Raw genomic sequence first — 19,901 nt, 5'->3', positions numbered from 1 at the left:
ATGACGCCGCAAAGCTTTCGAGATTGCGGGCGGCGTCACATCGCCGCGGCCGTCCAAGTAGGCTACTTAGGAGAGGGATGTTCGGGATCACGTGCCCTGACCGAACAATTCGGATTCGGAAGCCGTGGCTTTTGCAGTATACGGGCGCAGTCGGGCCAAAATTAGAGCTGCACGCCTTCCGTGTAGTACCACGTCGTGCCACAACATGCCGGGCAGCGCTGAGCTCTGCTGGAAGAATGAAGCATCATTGAGAAGGAAGAGAAGAGGGAGAGGCAGAGAAGGTGCCCGACTAAGCTCTAGTCATAGTCATCATTCTCACAGAGCAGAGAATACAGTGGACCCCCGCTAAAATCTGAGGATAATTGATGGCCTTTATCCCCCAAAAAAAAACCACATAAAACCTCAATAAACAGGGATATACTGGCAACAAGCATTTTGGCGGTTGCCCCCCCCCCAAAAAAAAACCAAAACAAAAAAAAACAAACAAACAAAAAGACAACAACCCAAAAACATTTTTGAAAAAAAGAAGGGACAAAAATGTGCCTGCAGGTGAATCCGCAGGTGCCGAACTCAAAGTGTAACTAACTTGATCGTATTAGCCTGGGAATATTGTTGGATGTCGTGTTCGGACGTGTTGTTTCTCCGTGTTCGCTAAGTGGCAGTTGTCCATCCGTTTTCACCCGTTCAGGGTCGCAGGGCGCGGGAGGCGACACCGGCCGACGGGGGGCCCGAGGCGGACCGCGCTCGGACCGGCCGCCGGTCGCTCGCGGGGCGCACGTACACACCAATAGCCGGACTGATTTGAATCCTGCGGCACGTTGCGCATCCGCCTCGCATTTCTGAAGGCGGGGGTTTGAATCCGGGCGCCGGACTTCCTCGGTGCAGTTGACATGTTCTTCTTGTGCCTGTGTGGGTTTTCTGCGCAAAATCTGGTTTCCTCCCACACTGCAAAAACTTGTATCTTAGACTCAGTCAAGACTCTAAGACTCTGTCCTCGGGTGTGGACGTGTGTGCAAACGTGCCCTGCGATTGGTGCTCGTAACCCGAACTCGGGAGCGTTTAAACCGAGGTCTCTCTTTCGCTATCTACTTTATTTCGCTTTCCTACTGGAACGCACACGTCTGTAGAACGGACCTAGTATCGAGCCTTGCGGAACACCACTTGTTTTCTACTATTACAGCCAATATTTGCGACACTTATGCGGTGTACAATGTCAAAACCTTTGGACTGAGTGTCGAGCTTGGGGTAACACAACTATTGTCTGAACAGTCAGGGAAACTCAAATATTTCATAATTTTGGTTGAAAATCTCTTATCGTTGACTTGTTGTTGGAGTATTTATGTGCATTTTAGACTTAACAAATGTATTTGTTAGATTTAAGCAGTACCCAACGGACGCTTTAAATGATTAGCATCGGGCATCACTAAAGTCATGTGAATATGCATTCGTAATCGAACGGAAGTTTCGACGAAACGAAAAAACGGCAGCCGTGTCACAATGACTCAGGCAAAACATCGACAAGACAAATTTATCACCATTAAGCCGTGAGCTAAAAGCGTCCTGGTCTTTACGCAACACGGGCGGTCCACGTAAGTCGTGTCCAGCAGATTTCAGTGCAATCTTGCCAGTGATTATCCTTAAGGCTTTCCAGGCTATCCTTAGCCTCCTCGTGCATGCGATTAGCAGTTCCACGCGCTGCTGGACGGACGCAAACTGCAAGCCGGACTCGCAGAAGACGTTTGGACGTTCTTTATGGAAGTTTGGGCCTCATGTCCCGCCACTTGCTTTTGGATTATGAATGTAGATCAAGTGAGTATCTGCAATTGACTGCGCTGGACGACAACCAATGATGAAATGATATTCACCATTCACGCAGGATGCCATTCGCGTTCCACTTGTTTGAACGAACTCAATTGTTTGGTTGCTCGAGGCTGCATAACGGCTGCCGTTCGATGAAAAAGCCTTTTGGCTCGAGAAAAACATGATATGTATGCTTTTTGTTGGGGAGTAATACATGTAATAATAATAATATGAAAAAAAAAATGAAAACAATGAATAATTCTCATGGATTGTTCTATTCAATTTAAAAAGAGAATATACAGTAATGTTTTAAAACAATGCTGCCTCTTATTTTTTCATGAATAAGATAATATGAACCATTATAATACTAACTTTGAACAAATATTTAGAACGTTTTGATGAAATACACAATGAACAAATAGCAGTGCACTGATTAAATTTGAAAAAAAATGAATGTTTTGCCGCAAATAAGTCGACAAAATAATGATTACTTTGGAAAAATATGTATAGGAATGTTTTTTAGTCATTCATTCATTCATCTTCCTAACCGCTCATCCTCACGCGGGTCGCGGGCGTGCCGGAGCCCATCCCCACTATCTCCGGGCGAGACCCTGAACTGGTCGCCAGCCAATCGCAGTAGAATACATATTATATTTGTAAAATGCAATTTTAAACATTTGTATTTAATAAATCAATACATTACGTAGCGAAAATCTTCATTTGTAGTCTTTGCAAATATATCAATACAACAATATTACATATAGTTAATTTCGCTATTTGTTAACAATATTTGTATGTAATGTTCTCAAAGTTGGGTATGTAAATATAATAACAATAATAATTATTATTATTATCATCATCATTGTATTATTTTGATCAGTGCCAACACGACTGTTCAGTTGCCAAAAACGATTGCCTCAAAAAACTTCTGTTAGCGCGTTTTATTTATCAGCTTAGCGTCTTTCACATCCGACCCAAAAAAAAATAATCTGTTTCTCGGTGTTCAGTACGAGTTGTTAAATGAGTTGAAGAAAAACAACAAAAGTTACATGCCACAACTGTAGAGGGAGAAAAAACAACAACAGAAAACCTCAACTAAAAAGTCGTTCGTTGGCGTGACTCGAATACGTCACTACGTAGTCACGGTTTGTTCGGCTCGATGCGTTTTCGACCGCGGAACAGTTTGAGCCTTAAATTGCGGCACTTAGCAGCACGAGCGGTTCGGCGCGGCGCGATCTCGGCACCGAGGGAAGACACGAGACGCAATCCGAAACGACACGTTTAAGCAAGGAAAACGCTTTAAAGACGCTAATTCGAGAGCAGCCAAAGCTTCTCTTTCAAAGTGTCAGTCAAGCTTGGCCTATTTTATATTTCCATAGGATCCCCTTTTGCCAGCCAGCACCAATGAATCCCCTTTTGTTCTTGTCTTTCACCTCCTGCCTTTGTCTCCTCGGCGCGCTTATTTTTATTTCCGCCTTTCAGCGCTAATCCCCACGGATTGCGGGCACCGATATTTGACGAGCGGCACGGGCATGTCGTCCGACGCGCTTCGCCGACATTTAAGCTCGTTATTTACAGGAACGCGGAGGATCGGCGCTCGGTCGTCCTTGTCTTCGTTGACACTTTCGTCGATATGGAAGCGACGCGCCGGCCTGTCGGTTAGGCTACGCAACAACAACGACCTCTGTCCCTTTTTCCCAACAACGACACGATAATCCAAAAAGTAAAGGCCAAAGAGCGGCGGTCGTACAGGAAACCTCACGATGACAATCTGTGACAACGTAGAAGAAGAAACATTTGTGAAAAAGGGTTCCTCCTTCCTTCCTCACGCTTTAAACACCAACTTTAAGAGACACTTCAACTTGTCAAAAGTCACTTTTGAAAGTGTTTCCTCGCCCCTCGCAACGCTTACAGCTCACGTCCGGCGCTTCATTTGTCCAACTGAGCCAGAAAACCAAAGAAAGTCATTTGGGCGTCCACTAGCTTGATGCTAACATACGGCGCGTTACGGAATAGACGGGCTACCGGAATTGAGCGTAAATGTTACGGTAACGTTTGTATTTCTGAATCACAAACATCCCCTGTAAGGCTTCCGTGATAATATGAAAACTCTTTCTTGATACGATGAATTTTGGCCGCAGGCTCGGACGATTGAAGGGCGAGGCCCGGCAGGCAGAAGACGCGCGGGCCCCGCGGCGGTCCCGCACCCGCGCAACTCGTTCCGCTGAGCTCCGAGGAAGGCCGCCCGTCGGCCATGTCCGGCCACAAACGCAGCTACCGGTGCTTCGGCGCCGTCCCGGCTTCGCGCGAGCACGCCGCCTGCAGCCTCCCCCGCATTCCGCAACCCGACGCGGCCGAGTCGGCGGATTGCTACCTGCGCTCCGAGCGGAGACGCGCCCGGGCCCCGGAGGCGCCGCGCCGGCAGGCGTCGCCGCCGCCTCCCCACGACGGCCACCTCCGCCGTCGCCGGCCTCACCGGCGGAGTCGGCGGCCCGGCGGAGCCGACGAGCCCCCGCCTCGCGCCAAGCGGCTGGTCCTGGTCAAGAACAGCGAGCCGTCCCTCAGGAAGACCGTGGTGCTCCACCGCGAGGGCCCGAGGAGCTTCGCGCTGTTCCTGGAGGAGGTCTCGGAGCTCATGCGGTACCACGTCAGGAGGCTGTACACCCTGGACGGGCACGAGGTTGGGTGCAGCTCATCTCACACGTGCTGAAAGTCAACTCACAGATTTGTTTTCAAAATTCATTGCTGAAAACTGTGTAGTACTCAATTGTGGCCACATAGCGTTCTACTCTTTCAGTTTTCCTGCTTTTTTTCCAGTCGGGCTCAAACGGCGCCCGATGACACGCTTGCGCATCCGGCGCGAGTCGCCCCTCCCCCGCTATCGAAGAACTCGAGCACCTTCGTTGGCATCTGCGGTGATGCGGCGCGGTTGCGACGTGCAAGCGAGCTACGCCTACGCCCCGAAAACGCATCGTCCCTTGATATCCCATTTCTTGTGATGTCCATATCAGATAAACTACACTAAACTATACAGTCCGTTGGCGTGGCAGCTTTAGAGCGCCTCGCCGTCGGCCACGAGTACGCGTACGTCACGCAGAGAACGGCCGAAGACAAGGTAATAAACCTTTTTTCAAAGTCGGCTGTGACCTTCCGCATACGGACAGGGGCTTCGGGCTGGCGTGGCCACTTTAGAGCGCCTCGTTGTTGGTCGTGAGTTCGTGCAACGTCACAGCGAGAAGGCGGAAGAGCAAGGTAATACAAGTTTTTCTGTAAAGTTCGGCGTGACAGCAAGCGCAGCGGCTTCGTGTTGTCATTCGCGCCGAAAAACCCTGCGACGACCCGGTGGGACATATTCCAGCTACCGGAGCTACTTGAAGCGGACGTTCCTTCACAGCGCAAATATGTAGTTACGTGTCAGCAAAGGATCTTAGAGGAAGTGACTTCCATGTTTCCATGACCAGTGGTGGTGTTTGATCGACAGTATGGTCGGGCGTGGTCTCAGCGCATTCGGCGGACACACCCACAGCGAGCAGAGAGCGGAGGGAAGGGCTGGATTTGTTTCCACCTTTTTGCAGCTGCATCCGGTTAGCACAGCCGCCTCGAAGTTGTGAGGTCGCGGGTTCAAATCCCGGCCCCGCCTGTGTGGAGTTTGCGCGTTCTCCCCGTGCCCGCGTGGCTTTTCTCCGGCCACTCCGCTTTCCTCCCACATCCCAAAAACAGGCGTGCTAGGTTCATCGAGGACTCTAAATTGCCCGTAGGTGCGAATGGTGCCCCGCGATTGGCTGGCGACCGGCTCAGAAGACGGAAGGGAGTAGAAATCAGTGGTGACCAGCGAGGCCATCTCTGCTGCCTGAACACCGTCAGGCAGAAGAAAAACAAAATCGATTGGAATATTTGTTGCACGCAATTAATTCCAACAGCCTATTCTCTTCATTTCATCACGTTTCTCTTGGCTCCACTGCTTCCAGTACTTCATGCGGATGTTAGATTAGTTTGTCCGATCAGATTTCAGCTTCTATGTGTTGCCACGTCAATGTGATCTGCCCAGGGCCTTCAGAATGGGCAGCGCTGAAAACCCTTTTAGCGAGGGGACGATTTACTTACCAATCGGATTTTTTCCATCCTCGAATTGGTTGGTCAGAGCGAAAATTGTTCAAGCCAACTTCGGCGAGCAAAACACATTTCTGCGCGCGATAACATATTGAATCATCCCTGCTGAACATATCATCTTTGATTTCAATGTTTTTGTCATGTTATTAGATAAATGTTGATTCTGAACTGTTGTGTTGCCTTTTTGGGTAGGACCGAAGCTTGCTATAATTCCGATGCGATAGGAGCGGTATTGAAAGGTAGATTGAGTTGCCGAAGTCCAGACCGAAGGCCCGGCACTAAATGAACAAGGGCCGACTGGACGCCTGTGCTTACGTAGAAAAGAAAAAAAAAAAAAGAACAAAAAGTACAACGGTAAAAATACATTTTCAGTGTCAATAATATACAATCGCTGTTTCGATCATTGGGCACAACAAAATCAACTTCTCTGCACACGAAATAGTTTCCTTCCTTTATTTAGTTACATCGTGCTCGTACTTTGAAGAAGAAAAAAAATCACGTTCATTAGCAACAAATACTCAAGTATCGAGCCCTGAAAAAAATCGACTTCAGTCGTCAAGCGGTATTTGAACTTGGCGCCTGCCCACCGCTGGGTACACTTGCACTGTCGGTGTCAAATATTTGCCAGTCAAAAATGAAAGGTTACAATTTTCTCAGTTGATTGACACCTGCAAATAAGTGTTCAGTCAACAGTGGCAGTGTTTATACTGAGTTACTTTCAGTAATATTATTATTACGAGTGTCGAGATAAAGGGCAGAGTGAAACAGAGGCCTCTAGCGGTCACACCGGTGTCCTGCACACCTTGCCTGCACAGGACAAGAGCCAATTATCACCCAAACTGGAAGGAAACATACAAAAGCAACTTGTTGAACTTTATAGGTCTGTGCTTTATGTAGGAGAAAAACAAAACACTTTTCATGCGAAATGGGTGACTTCCCAATGTCATTCTACTTGTCAGTTTATCAGTATAAAATGTACTCTCAGCTACAAATGTCATTCTAACTAACTGTACGCGTAGCAGCCGTAATTGTATTACTTCCTAAAATGATCGCATTCGTTCCAAATGCAAGGATGTGACTTTAAGAGTCAAATGATGGGCTACGACGCTAATTGTATGAGCTTTAAAAGTGACTTCATCGGCTACAAATGTCATTTTATGACTTTGAAAGGTGACTAAGGCGACTGCAAATGCTGTTTTATTATTTGTAATTGTATTCATGTATTCGTTCCAAATGTCAATAATGTATCGCTATAAGTTAGTAAGCGACAAGGGTACATTTTTTTAAACAGACAAATATGAATCGATGACTTCTAATCGTGACTATATCAGCTAGAAATTGTTTTAGTGGCTGAAATGTAATGTTATCTACCAGCAAAAATACATTCAGGTGAATATCAGATACAAACTGTCACTTTATAAGATGTACGTTATTTTAGGAGTTGACTTGATCAGCTCCAAATGTGATTGAATTACTTTTTAAAAGTGACTTTATAAACTACAATTGTACTTTTCCAATTTGGTCGTAAAGGTGAGTTCATCAGCTAAAATGTAATTTTCTTACTTTGAAACGTAACTTTATCAGCTCCAAATGTCATTGTGTTAGTTTTCAATGCGGATTGACCAGCTGTAACTGCGCGTATCGGTCTGAAAACAAGTGACTGTCGGCTAGGAAATCGATGACTGCCCGTTGTTCAAGTAACCTCATCGCTTATTCGTTAGAGCCGTGAAAAAACAACTCGTTCGACACAGTCATTGTGCTCGCGCGCTGAATTGCCTTCGTGAGGACCAAGAACCTACGAGTCCCGATGCACCTCGAGGATTAACTGGTCCGACGGCTTTCCAGAAGATGAATGTTAATATGTCACAGGTGCGTTGTGATTTTGTCTGAAATGCCATTCATCTCGGTGAAATTGACGTCATTTTGGTGAGTCGGGAGAAACGGGGCAACATGAAAACTCCCAGTTTGAGCTCTGAGAAGGCGCAATTCCTTATGTTCACTGCGGTTGTGTGTGACGATTCATCAATCGATAGTCTCTGAAGCGAGGGTTTCAGGTAAAAAGAAGAAATGCTTTGCCGTCGGAAAACGAGGCATTTTTTGAGCATAAACTGTCAGGAAAGCCACCTTTCGGCTCACAATGCAAGCCAACAGAAACAACAGAAAATACCGACGTGCCCCACTTTTGATGGACACTGTCGGAAAGGTTTTCAACTGGTTGAACAATATGCGCTTGGCGGTGGTGTGTCCAACGAGGCCAGACAAAACAAGGGCATCGCACGCTTGCCCCACTGGCCCGCTCGATCCAGCCAATCAGGTTAATCTGCTCTCAAACAAGGGATTATATTTGAATTCCCTTTGTTGTGACATCCATCGTCCGTCAACATTGTGCACAATATCCTCTGGCACCTTGATTTCTGAGTTTCGTGACCGAGTTGGTAACGCGCTCGACTCGCATCTCAAATTGTGAGCTGTAATCGAAATTGTATCATTGACTTGATTCGTTATTTTATGGGCGGCACGGTGGGCGACCGGTTACAGCGTCAGCCTCACAGTTCCGAGGACCCGGGTTCAACCCCCGGCCCCGCATGCGTGGGTTTTCTCCGCGCACTCCGGTTTCCTCCCACATCCCCAAAAAAACATGCATGAATCGGAGAGGTGCGAATGGTTGTTCGTTTGTTTGTGTGTGCCCTGCGATTGGCCGGCGACCGGTTCGGGGCGTACCCCGCCTCCTGCCCGATGACAGCCGGGATGGGCTCCGGCACGCCCGCGACCCGCGTGAGGAGAAGCGGCTCGGAAAATGGATGGATGGATGGATGGATGATTTTATGAATGACAATTACTGATTTGTTAACGGCCCTGTGTCCCAGATTCGAGTCACGCAGCCGGGGTGCGCTGAAGAGCCGCTTGACATCGCACCCACAGACAGCGTGAACATCTGCATAAATTGCGTCGCGACAAACCGCAACGGGGTGACGACACTGGCGAGGAGTGGCGGCGTGGCATCCGGCGACAACGGCAATATTACTGCGCTTCGCTCCCTGAATTAAGACGACGAAAGACAATCACTGATCCAGACGTACTGTACTGTATCGAAAATGTCATAACTCAAGGTCATCGTGAGTTCTCACAATCACATAATGAGATGAGGTAAATCCCCAAAAATACTCAGATTGCCTCACTTCAACGCCAAGCCAAATGCATTTGTCCGTCTCTCATCAGTATGGTATCCGCAGATGCAAACGACAAAGCTTGCCGTTGTGCTGACTAAGCCTCGCTTGCAGGACTGCGCCGTCATCTGCAAGGGTTCCTGAGATTATCCTGGATTAAGACGTTTATCTTTGGCAGGGATGAGAAGGACTCAGAAGCAGGAGGAGCCAAAACATGAACTGTACTTTTCATTTTAGAAGAGGATGTCACAAAGTTAGCCTTGTACTTGTCGACACCAATACGGGTGGCCGAGACCCAGGACCTTATCACCTGACCTACGATGTGCTCGACATCGGTTTCTTGTTTATTGTTCTTAAACTGAACGATTTGTGTTGGGTTTCAGGTGGAAAATGTTCAAAGCATCATCCACTGTCCCAATGTTCTGGTCTGCGTTGGACGGGAGCCTTCCCATCCTTCCATTGTGGAGAGATTTTGTAAAACTGCCGAAGACAAGCTGCCAAAACTGAGTGCGAAGGCGCGATCAACCGGCGATGACGGTAGGAGAATAGCTCTAATGTCCTGGAAAAGTATGACACAACCGATTTGATTTATTCTGTTTCTTTTCCGTTCAACCAAAAATAACATCAGCCAACCAATCCACGAGGCATTCGGTGTCTTCTGATAAGTCACTTCCAGATGGAACCAAGTCTCTAGATGACGTTGGGTCTGCTCCGCCCACCGCCGGAGGAACGCCAGATGACGATGTCGAGAAACTAGTCCGCGTCAACAAAGACGGCAGCTTGTCCATGAAGATGAAAGTGCGCTTTCGTCTAGACAACAATGAAACCTTACTTTGGTCCACTGAAGTGAGGAAGTCCTCCATCAGGGCCAGCGAGCAGCCTCAGGGGTTAGGTAGCGACAGAAGCTACTCAGGTTCTGAGAACTTTTCTACCGGCGAGCAAGTGGAGACGTATGTCACGAGGCGCCACCAGAGGCGTGCAGAGGGCTATCGCTACCCTCACTGCTACAATATCTGGGCGAACGTGGCAAGCGCGCAGGGAGACAGTTGCGGCGTTCAGACGTCGAGCTCGAGTGCGTCCTCGCACACGGTGGTCTCCAGGAAGACCGTAGTTCAAAGATCGAGCGAGGAAAACGCAGAACAAGTGGCGGAGCAAGAAACGTGTGTTAAGGCCTCGGAAACCGTGGAGTACTGCACCATCCGTCCTGGGTCTTGCACTTTGGGCAACTATGAGCAAAAAGAACCTGAATCTGCTGTTAACGGTGACAATGCCTCACTGAGTGCAACAAGACCACCCTTGCAGACTAGAACACCTCAGCATGAAGAGGCCACAGAAAGTGCCGGACCAAGGAAATCGTCGTCAGCATCCAGTGACACAAAGCGTTGCAGGAAGATGAAAAAATCCAAAAAGTCCTACACATGTCACTGTGGAATATCTAAGGATGATACAGAAATGAACCAAGAGGAGACAGACAAAATTGAAAGACAGCAGAGTGCCATGTCGGTAAAATCAAATGTCACTCACAATGCAGAACGTGAAGGGGAAGAGGAGGAAGGATCCAAAAGTGCCATGTCAGCTCTTTCAAATGCCTCACCAAAGTGTGAACCGGATGTCTTAGTGGGTGACGAAAGGCCACCGAGTCACATGTCAGTCAGGTCTGAGGTGCAAAGTGAACAGTGTCAATCAAAAAAGGAAGCTGCTGAAGAAAGACCACAGACATCCCTGTCGTCTAAATCCAAAACCTCAGTATCATCACAGGGATCAGCTCATGTGGGCGAGGAAAAAGGATTGGAAGAACATGCCAAAGAAAAAGATGTAGCAGACCAAAGTGAGAGCAGACGTGGACAGAGAACACAAAGCCAAACATCGGTGTCGAAAACACCCAAACAAAGTGTGTCTGACCAATCGGAGGCAGACTCACAAGGTGAATCCAAGATGACTGGAGATGCACAAGAAAGAGCATCACGTGTCCGGTCCTCCGTATCAAACGTTACTGGAGGTACTCAAGAAAGATCCGCAAGTGCCGTGTCTGCACCATCTCCAAAGTCAAAAACCTCTGAGGTTGATGACACAGATGCGATGTCAGAGAGCAACTCCTATCATGTTGATGGCTGCACAAGGGATATACCAGTGGAGAGAGTTTCGAGTAGCAGGTCGCTTGTATCCACTACATCAGACGTGAGGTCCAGACAATCGAAAACCCCAGACAGTGGTGCTGGTGGAGATACCACAGAGGCAGCTGAAGATAGACCCCAAAGCGCAGCCCCATCAGTAAACTTGACACGTTCTTGTCAATCAAAATCATCTGAAGATGATGATGGAGTAGTCGATGATGAGTGGAAAATAGGAGCAGCGAGCAACATGTCATGTCATTTGGAAGGCAAGGAAAACTTCCCATATGACGAAATGGAGGAAACACCCAGTTCTGATCAAGTCGAGGGAAACCCTGGCAACCGCTGTGAATCTAAAGCAAGGTCGCAAAGCGGCATGTCAGGAAAAGCAGTAAAGTCCGAATCTTCGACAATTTCTTTCACGTCTAAAGCTTCTGAGCAACAAAATGGTAGCATTGAGGAACTAACAGAAGGGGCAGAAAGTGTAGCCTCTGCTAAATCCAAGGCATCCAAAAGATCTGATAAAGTCGAAGCAACTCAGGATGAGGTTACTGGAGAAAAAGCAAACCAGAGATCACCAAGCATCATGTCAACTAAATCAGCTGAGTGGAGCGTTTGTTCAAGGTCAAACGAGGATGAGAGTGAACTGAGTGTGAAATCTGAGCGATCGGCCACATCGGCCAAATCAATGCGGTCCATAAAATCTAGTGCATCCAAACCCGGTGATGTTCCAGCTGAATCTAAAAATCTGTCGACCGAATCGAACATTCCCGAGGCTCCTATGAATGGCGTTGACACGAACGAGCGAGCGATGAGCGCCATGTCGGTCCAATCCCACATTTCCACAAGGTCAGGTAAATCCAAATGTTCTGCTGATGCTCCTGCAGAAGACAAGTCTCACTGCTCAGACGACGAAAAAAACGAGCTAACAGAAGAAAGGGCATCAAGCTGCGCGTCTGCAAAATCAATCGAGTCACACGTTTCAGCAGAGAGATCGCCCAGTGCTTTGTCAGCAACATCTGCAGAATCTAGAAAATCTTCTAAATCAAACACCTCAGAAATGAGCGCAGGCAAAAACATTGCCGATGAAGATGTGGGAGAGGAACGTGATGAGAGAGCACAGAGTGCAACGTCAGCCAAAACTGCAAAGTCAACCCTTTCTCTGAGATCAACAGCATCAAAGGGAGCTGCCAACGCACGTGACCGTGAAGAGCGGGCACATAGCAGCAGGTCAGTCCGATCACAGAGATCTGCAAAGTCAAACATTTCCGCAACAGCTGTGTCCGTGAACGATGTGGTTTCTGATCACGGAGCTGATTCTCCACTGGACGAACAGAGTGAGAGCATATCAATAAGCTCGCTGTCTGTTCAATCAAGTAAATCAGATCGATCCAGTAGGTCACAACGCACAGCTGAAGTGCGCAGGCCTAAGTCAAATCCTTCAGACACATCTGAAGTGTCTGAGGTTGTTCCTGAAGATGTCTCAAGCAGAACAGGGAGTAAACTGTCTGCCAAATCTGATAAATCCAGCCAATCCAAAGTCTCGACTGAAGAAAACGGCTCTTGTCACGATCCCGTGGAAAGAGCTTCAAGCAACTTGTCGATCAGGTCAGGTAAATTTGCAAGTGTATCTGTGGCATCGAGAGACGGTTCTGAGTTTATGAGTGAACACAGCATAGAAATTGCCGAAATTGAGACTTCGGTTGCATCGGATACGTTTGCAAGATCAAACGAGTCAAAACTTGATGGACCAGCTGAAGAAATCTCTGAACGTGCCGATGATGACAAGGACCAGGAACAGCAACAACCTGAAGAAAGTCCAGTCCAGTCACAGGCTTCTGGTGTCGTCGAAGACGTGTCCGAAAATTGTGTGACTTCAGAAAGAGCCGCAAGCTCATTGTCTGCAAAGTCAGCTTTGTCCGCAAGCTCTAAAAAGTCAAAGACTTCGGCACTCTCTCCATTATATAAAGCCAATGAAATGGAGTCAGAGAATCAAGATGAATTTGCAGAGAGATCAGCAAGCAAAGCATCCGTCGAAACAACCAGGACAAACGTATCTGAATCATTGAGAAGTGCAGGAGCGTGTGAGGTTCCTTCAGAAGAAAATGCTGCAAATGAAGAGGAAACGACACCGAGGCCGCTGAGCGCCGTCTCAGCTAAATCGTCCGCATCTGCCAAATCAGCACAGTCAATTTCTTCAGCAAAGTCAAAATCCTCAATTGCAGTGGGTGAAAACAATGATGACAGTATTGACAGAGCACCCAGTAGCACCTTTGGCAAATCAACCGAATCCAGGAGGTCAAATTCCTCAGCAGCTTCAACGAAATCTAAAGCCGTTGGAGATGTTTTTAACACAGATGACACCGAGGGAAGGGCAAAGTCTGTTGTCTCATTGTTGTCTGGGGCATCCAAAACATCTCAACGTCCTCAAACTGAATGTGGTGAAGAAGAATGTGAAGAAGAAAGGGCAATGACGAACAAGTCAGATACATCTCTAAAGTCAACGACATCAAATGTTTCAGACAGGAGGGGGGATGAAGGAATTCGGGGGACGTCAGGTGCGTTGTCAGTCAAATCATATCAATCTTCCAGAAGCAGAACATCTGGAAAAATCTCCTGTGAACCCAGTGAAGGAACTGATGAAAGAACCAAAAGTGCAATGTCAAACGTGTCTGCAAAATCCAAGAAGTCAGACGTTCCTGTTGTGGCAGTTGAGGAATGTGAACATAGAGCATCCACAGCCATGTCATCAAAGTCCAAATCGTCAGCAACATCTGAGGTTCTGGGGAAAAAAAGCAAAGCGTCAGCCAAATCGACACAATCTGTAAAATCCAAGAAAATTGGCATTTTAGTGGATGAAGATGATGACAGCCAAACAAAACCCATTTCTCAGATTTGTGAGACTCTAGCCAAAAGAGATGTGAGCTCTGAGCAGGTACCAAATGGTCCTAAAGATGCTGTGGCTGTTGGCAGGAGTGACCACAAAAGTGACAAGGAGACGATGCATGCTGATGACGGAGCCCTTGTTCCGTCAAGCCTGCCGAATGCTTCCTTATCTGAAGTAGTCAATGAATGGCTTAATAAAATCCCGCCCGATGAAGAATTGTGTGATATGGAGGAGTTCAGCGGCAACGCGGTACACGAAACCAACGCTGACTCTGCGGCTGAGAATAGAATAAAAGGGCTAAATGACGAGAGCGGCGTTTCTGACAATGAATGTCAGAAAACGGCAGAGAAATCAAAGGCAGATAATTGCGGCGATACTGATTCAAAGATATTTCACTCTTCTGTGCAGGTGATGAAAGTCCTTCTCAATCCAAAGCTCGACAGATGCAACAGTTTACCAGAAGTTTCTCCTGTATATGGGAACAAACTGAGCACTTCCGCCACAGGTCTCTTTGATTGCCTTGCAAAGCTGCAGTTAATAGACAGCGATCCTAAAAACGCAGACAAAAAATGTGAAAGATACAAAGCGCTCATAGAGATTCTTCAGTCTTTGTGGCTTTGCGACCCCTTGGAAAAGAAACCTGTGTTAGAAGAAAAAGCCGACCGACATTCTGACAAGGATTTTAATCCAGGATCATCGTCTGGTATAGATGTCAACAGTGGCTCCACGGGTTCTCAGAAGAGCAGCGATGGTAGAAATAAAAAACAAACTCTTGCAGATACAATCGGCAAAGCACACAAAGTCCACCAGGATGAAGAAGCAGGGGGAGAAGAGGAAGAACACACGCATGAGGAAAACCCAAAGGGAGATCCGTCATCCGATGAGACGATTCGAGGTCATGACAGTCCAAGGGGACTGTGTGACAGCCCACCATCCTCAAACAAGAGCTCAGGCACTGGTCAGAGGCTTGAAACAGATGCCATTTGTGGGAGTCCAGTCGAGTCCAGTAAAGAGCTATCTCACGACCCTGATCCCGTGTGGGTCCTTAGTTTACTAACCAAAATAGAAAAGCAGTTCATGACTCATTACGTCAACGCAGTGAGTGAGTTCAAAGACCAGTGGAACATAGATGATAACGAACAGCTTGACAGGATGATAATCGAACTTCGGGATGAGATCCACAGGCGCATCCAAATAAGTATACACAGAGAACTATGTAAGATTCAAGGCCGGGCAGGCCTGCCGAGACCTCCCAAAGAAGCAAAGTCCAGACCTTCGACCGCCCAGACAGACGGGAGAAGACGAAGGCTTAGGATGAAAACCAAACACTCGGGAAAAAGTGACGATTCAACGGCAAGCACCATTTTTAGTGACCAGCGTGGTGAAAACGAGGATGAAAACTGCCCATGTGAATCATGCCTTCAGAAGAAAATGTCACGGGGGCCCCAAATTCCCGCAGAAATAATGAATACTGCCCCTGTTCTCTTGGACTTTGACCTAAAGAGGAGTCTTCAGATGAGGAATGACGAGCCTAAAGAGGATTTTATGACCAACAGTGAAACAAAAGCAGCAGCAGCAACACTTGTTGGGCAGATCCTTGACCACGCTATTAAAGAAGCAGTGGAAGATAAAGTAAATGACATGGAAATTGTGTTTGAAGTTTCTGAATGCGAACGTGAAACAGATAATAAAGTTGACGAAGCCATGATGGAAAATGACTCATCAAAAGAGGACGGTGAGTGTGCGGTCTCGAGTGAAGATGCTGATGCCAACGCAGCTGAGGATGAAGATGAAGCAAAGGAGCCCACTGTTTCAGATATGTCACAAGATGAACCTGGAGGAGGTGGTGCTGTTGATATGGAAAATGAAACTCCTGCCACCAGTGCAGATGAGAGTGATGATGCGTCCACCGTGAAGGACTCAAATGAGGGCGCAAACACCGATGATGAGGTAACGGCCGAAACTGCGATGATGGTCGAGGAAGCTGCAGAAGATGCAGCTACAGCACAAGAGGCTGTACTGGCAGCCACAAGTCAACAGGAATCTGAGGAAGATGGAGGAGGAGGAGTCGATGGGGAAGAGGAGCCTCCCGCCGCAAGTGGTGATGAGAATGATGACCCCGCTACCACAAGTAAATCAAATGATGACGAGTCACCTAACGATGAAGAGCAGGATGAAGAGGGTCCAGTCATCGACACGCTTGAAGATGAAGTCGTACCACAAGAGTCCACCATCACAGCTTCAGCTGATGATAAAACCCAGGAAGACGAAGAAGGGGCAGGAGATGGTGAAGAGAACGACCACGCATCCCCGGTAAAAACCTCGAATGAAGACGCAAATGCAGAGGACGAGGTCTTTGCAGATGATGGTGAAGATGAAGATGCGGCTCTAGAGGTCGCCACAGGAGCTACAAGTGAACATGTATCTGAGGCTAATGAAGAAGGGGCAGGAGAAGACGAAGAGGGGACTCCTGCCACTTGTGGAGACGATGATGCGGCAAACGAGATGGCGAGTGAAGAGGTTCCTGAAACCACAGAAGATGAAGATGCGACACAACAGGCTGCTGTGATGGCCACGAGTGAACAGGAATCTGATGAAGATGAGGAAGGAGGAGTCGATGGTCAAGCGCAGACGCCTGACACAAGTGGAGCTGAGAATGAGGAAGCAGTTGCTGAGAATCAGGATGCTGCAGAAGCTGAGATGAGGAGTGAGGAGGTTTCTGAAACCGCCAAGGATGAAGATGCAGCACAAAAGACGGCCACGGGCAAAGGTGAATTCGAGCCAGGCGGAGAACGAGACGTCGTCAATGGCGAAGAAGAGACTCCTGCCACAAGTGGAGCTGAGAATGAGGATGCAGCCGATACGGATCAGGACGCTGAAGAAGATGTTGCTGAAACCACCACAGTTGAAGATGCCGTGTCGGCAACAAGTGAACGGCAATCAGAGGAAGAGGAAGAAGGAAACGTTGACAGTGAAGAAGAGACTCCTGGCAGAAGTGGAGCTGAGAATAGGGATGCAACGGCTGAGGATCAGGATGCTGCAAATGATGGTGGGATGACTAGTAAAGAGGTGCCTGACGCAGAAGAGGCGGCCACGAGTGAACCTGAATCCGAGGAGGACAAAGAACAGAAAGTCAGTGGTGAAGAAGAGACTCTTGCCACTAGTGGAGATGAGAACAACAGATATGTGGATGACGGTGTCGCTGCAAAAGAAGAAAAGATGAGCGATGAGGCTACTGCGACCGCAGCAGCCGAAGATGACGATGCCGCCGTGTCAGCCCAAAGCGAGCGGGAATCCGAGGAAGATGACAAAGTTGATGGTGAAGAGGAGACTCCTGCCACCAGTGGAGATGAAAATGACGGCACTGCTTCGAAAGACGACGACGACGCAGCCACAGAGAATGACCAAACAAACGCTGCGAGTGAAGTTGCTGCTGAAGATGACAATGCAGCACAAGAGGCCACCGTGACAGCCACGAGTGACGATGAATCAGTGAATGAAACAGCCGATGGTGATCACGATATGTCCGTCACTAGCGGAGATGACATCGAAGATGCCAAAGATGAGACTGCCACAGAGAAAGACTTACCGGCCTCGAGCGAAGACGACAGCAAGGTTGAGACTGCTGAGGAAGAGGAAAGCTTACACAAACAGGACGGAGGAGGGGAGGAGGCGGGCCACGAAGACGAGATTATCGCACCGACGGACGAGGAAGCCGACGACGCGGATGGGACGTCAACGTATAAACAGGACTCTGAGAAAGCGGAGGAAGAGCAAGGGACACTCTCTGCGGATGACAGCGGCGATGACGAGGCTCTGGAGAAGTATGCAGACGAAGCGGAAGAAGATCCGGATGCCTCTACAGGGGAAGACAAAAGTACGGCGGACAATAACGCTGAAGGCGCTGATGAGGAGCTTGTTGAAGCAGGGACAGATAAGACTGCAGGAGTTCAACATGCAAGAGAAAGTCACGAAGACAACGGGGAGGACTATGAACATTCAGTAGAAGAAGATCCTGCCCTGACAAGTGATGGCGGAGAAGATCCAGAGAAAGACGAGGTTAGGGCCATGAGCGACGAGGATACATCTAAAAAAGATGACATCACGGGAAACACAAGCAAACAGGAAGAAGAATCTGAAAATGAAGAGCCACAAGCAGAATCTGAGGAACCTGAAGAAAAAGATGACCAAGAAGCAACAGGTGGCGGCTCGACAGACACTGCTGTCGAAGGATGTGATGAAGAGGAGGATGGAAGCAATGAAGCACAAGTGGCTAAAAATGATCCAGGAGGAGCGCCACAGGAGGACGAAGCCAGAAATGGCGAGGGTGACGTGAACGAGAAGTCTGAGGTGACGAAGGGCCGAGGTCCAGATGATGTGAGTGGGGCAGACAACGAAAGAGGAGACCATGATCAAGATGAAGATGAAAGAAAAGTTGACACATTGGAAGCGTCTGACAAAGAGGAGGAAGAACCTGAGCTCATCAACGCTGCAAGTCTGGATCATGCGACCGACCTGGGAGCTGAAAACAAGGAAAAGAGCAAAATGGGGCACGATGATAAGGAAGAAGAAGAAGAAGAAGAAGAACCCAAGGTGACTGAAAAAGAAGGTCCAGCTAACGTGATGGCGCTGGGGGCTGAAGACAATGAAACAGTAGACGATCAAGACGAGGATGACAAGGAAACATCCAAAACGGAGAACGGAGAACGCGAGCTGACCAAAAACCAAGGTCCAGATGAGGCGGCCGAGTTGGGAAATGAAAGGCAGGAAAACAAAGACGCGGATGAAGAAGACCAACCGCAGGGAGACGACGAGCACGATGACAAGGAAACACACGGAGAAACTTTTGAGGCGTCTGAAAAAGAGGAGCGAGGACCCGAGTCCGCCAACCAGGGCGAGTCGGCCGACGCCGAGGACGAGGCAGAGTCCCTTGACGGCGAGGACCAAGAGGCGCTAAGCGAAGCCTACGATTTCATTCCCGGCAAGGCGGCCAATTGGGAAGCTGATAAAAGTGTCGCCGAGGAACCGACGACATTAAGGGGAAAAACCACTTTGAACAAAGTGAGTACCGAGTCTGAGGACGCCGTCTACGCGGACGGCGAAGATTCAGATGCATAAACGTTACCGCCAAGCGGGAAGTGAAGCCGAGGAAGACGAGATGCAGTTTTTGGGTGGTCCAGGGTGGTCCAAATGCACGCCGACACACACTGGCACTACGCATACCATTGCAATAAATGAGCAGCGGAACCACGACCTCAACGATGAGGCTGCTATTATGCAGATGTTCAACTAAATGGAAGTCTCAAACCCAAAACTCTGGTTAGGGTTTATACATTTGGTCCCCATTTTGAGATTAGAATACATGTATATTTTCTAGTTACTTCGATACTTTTGAATGGTTAACATGAACATCTCAATTAGCTGACAAAGTAGACCAGATGAACATGATGGTGACATTCAGCAAAAAAGTGGAAGCTATGACCTCACCTGGATGTAACAAGCACTCTTTATCTGTCAAATAAAATGCACTTTCAATACTCACTGGAGTCATAATTGAAATTCGGTTGTAAAAACAAGATACTCATTTTTTATCGAGTGAAAGGGAAACACATTATGATAAATCTTCTAGTTATGTTCTAGTCATCCCAAGAAATGTCTTGCCAAGCCTCCCAAAATCCTCCACTCAATCCCAAAAATCTTGGATTCCATTTGAAAGAATGTTCTAGTCAATCTCAAAATAATGTAGAGGTACGGCTACTGTACATTACAACCGCTAAGTTTAACAGTCTGAAGTTGTCCCTAGGCGGCACGGCGACTGACTGGTTA

At 48.0% G+C, this 19,901-nt stretch overlaps 1 protein-coding gene across 1 annotated transcript; it reads left to right on the top strand.

Annotated features, from left to right (window-relative positions):
• Window positions 1-19,612, top strand: rp1l1b (rp1 like 1b). Its single transcript, XM_061705144.1, has 5 exons — window positions 1-57; window positions 689-777; window positions 3,958-4,480; window positions 9,461-9,614; window positions 9,706-19,612. Exons 1-5 carry the CDS (start codon window positions 1-3, stop codon window positions 19,191-19,193), a joined length of 10,311 nt encoding a protein of 3,436 aa, XP_061561128.1. The 3' UTR covers window positions 19,194-19,612.
• Window positions 19,613-19,901: the final 289 nt, after the last annotated feature.

Source organism: Phycodurus eques, chromosome 18, assembly GCF_024500275.1.
Source record: "Phycodurus eques isolate BA_2022a chromosome 18, UOR_Pequ_1.1, whole genome shotgun sequence".
Lineage (NCBI taxonomy): Eukaryota > Metazoa > Chordata > Actinopteri > Syngnathiformes > Syngnathidae > Phycodurus > Phycodurus eques.
Note: the sequence above shows the minus strand (reverse complement) of the source record. Positions and strands in the feature narration are given on the sequence as shown.

Coding starts and splice junctions, on each gene's coding strand:
- rp1l1b (XM_061705144.1), top strand. CDS start 1: ATGACGCCGCAAAGCTTTCGAGATTGCGGGCGGCGTCACATCGCCGCG. Junction 58..688: donor ACATCGCCGCGGCCGTCCAA/GTAGGCTACTTA, acceptor TCACCCGTTCAG/GGTCGCAGGGCGCGGGAGGC. Junction 778..3,957: donor CGGTCGCTCGCGGGGCGCAC/GTACACACCAAT, acceptor GGACGATTGAAG/GGCGAGGCCCGGCAGGCAGA.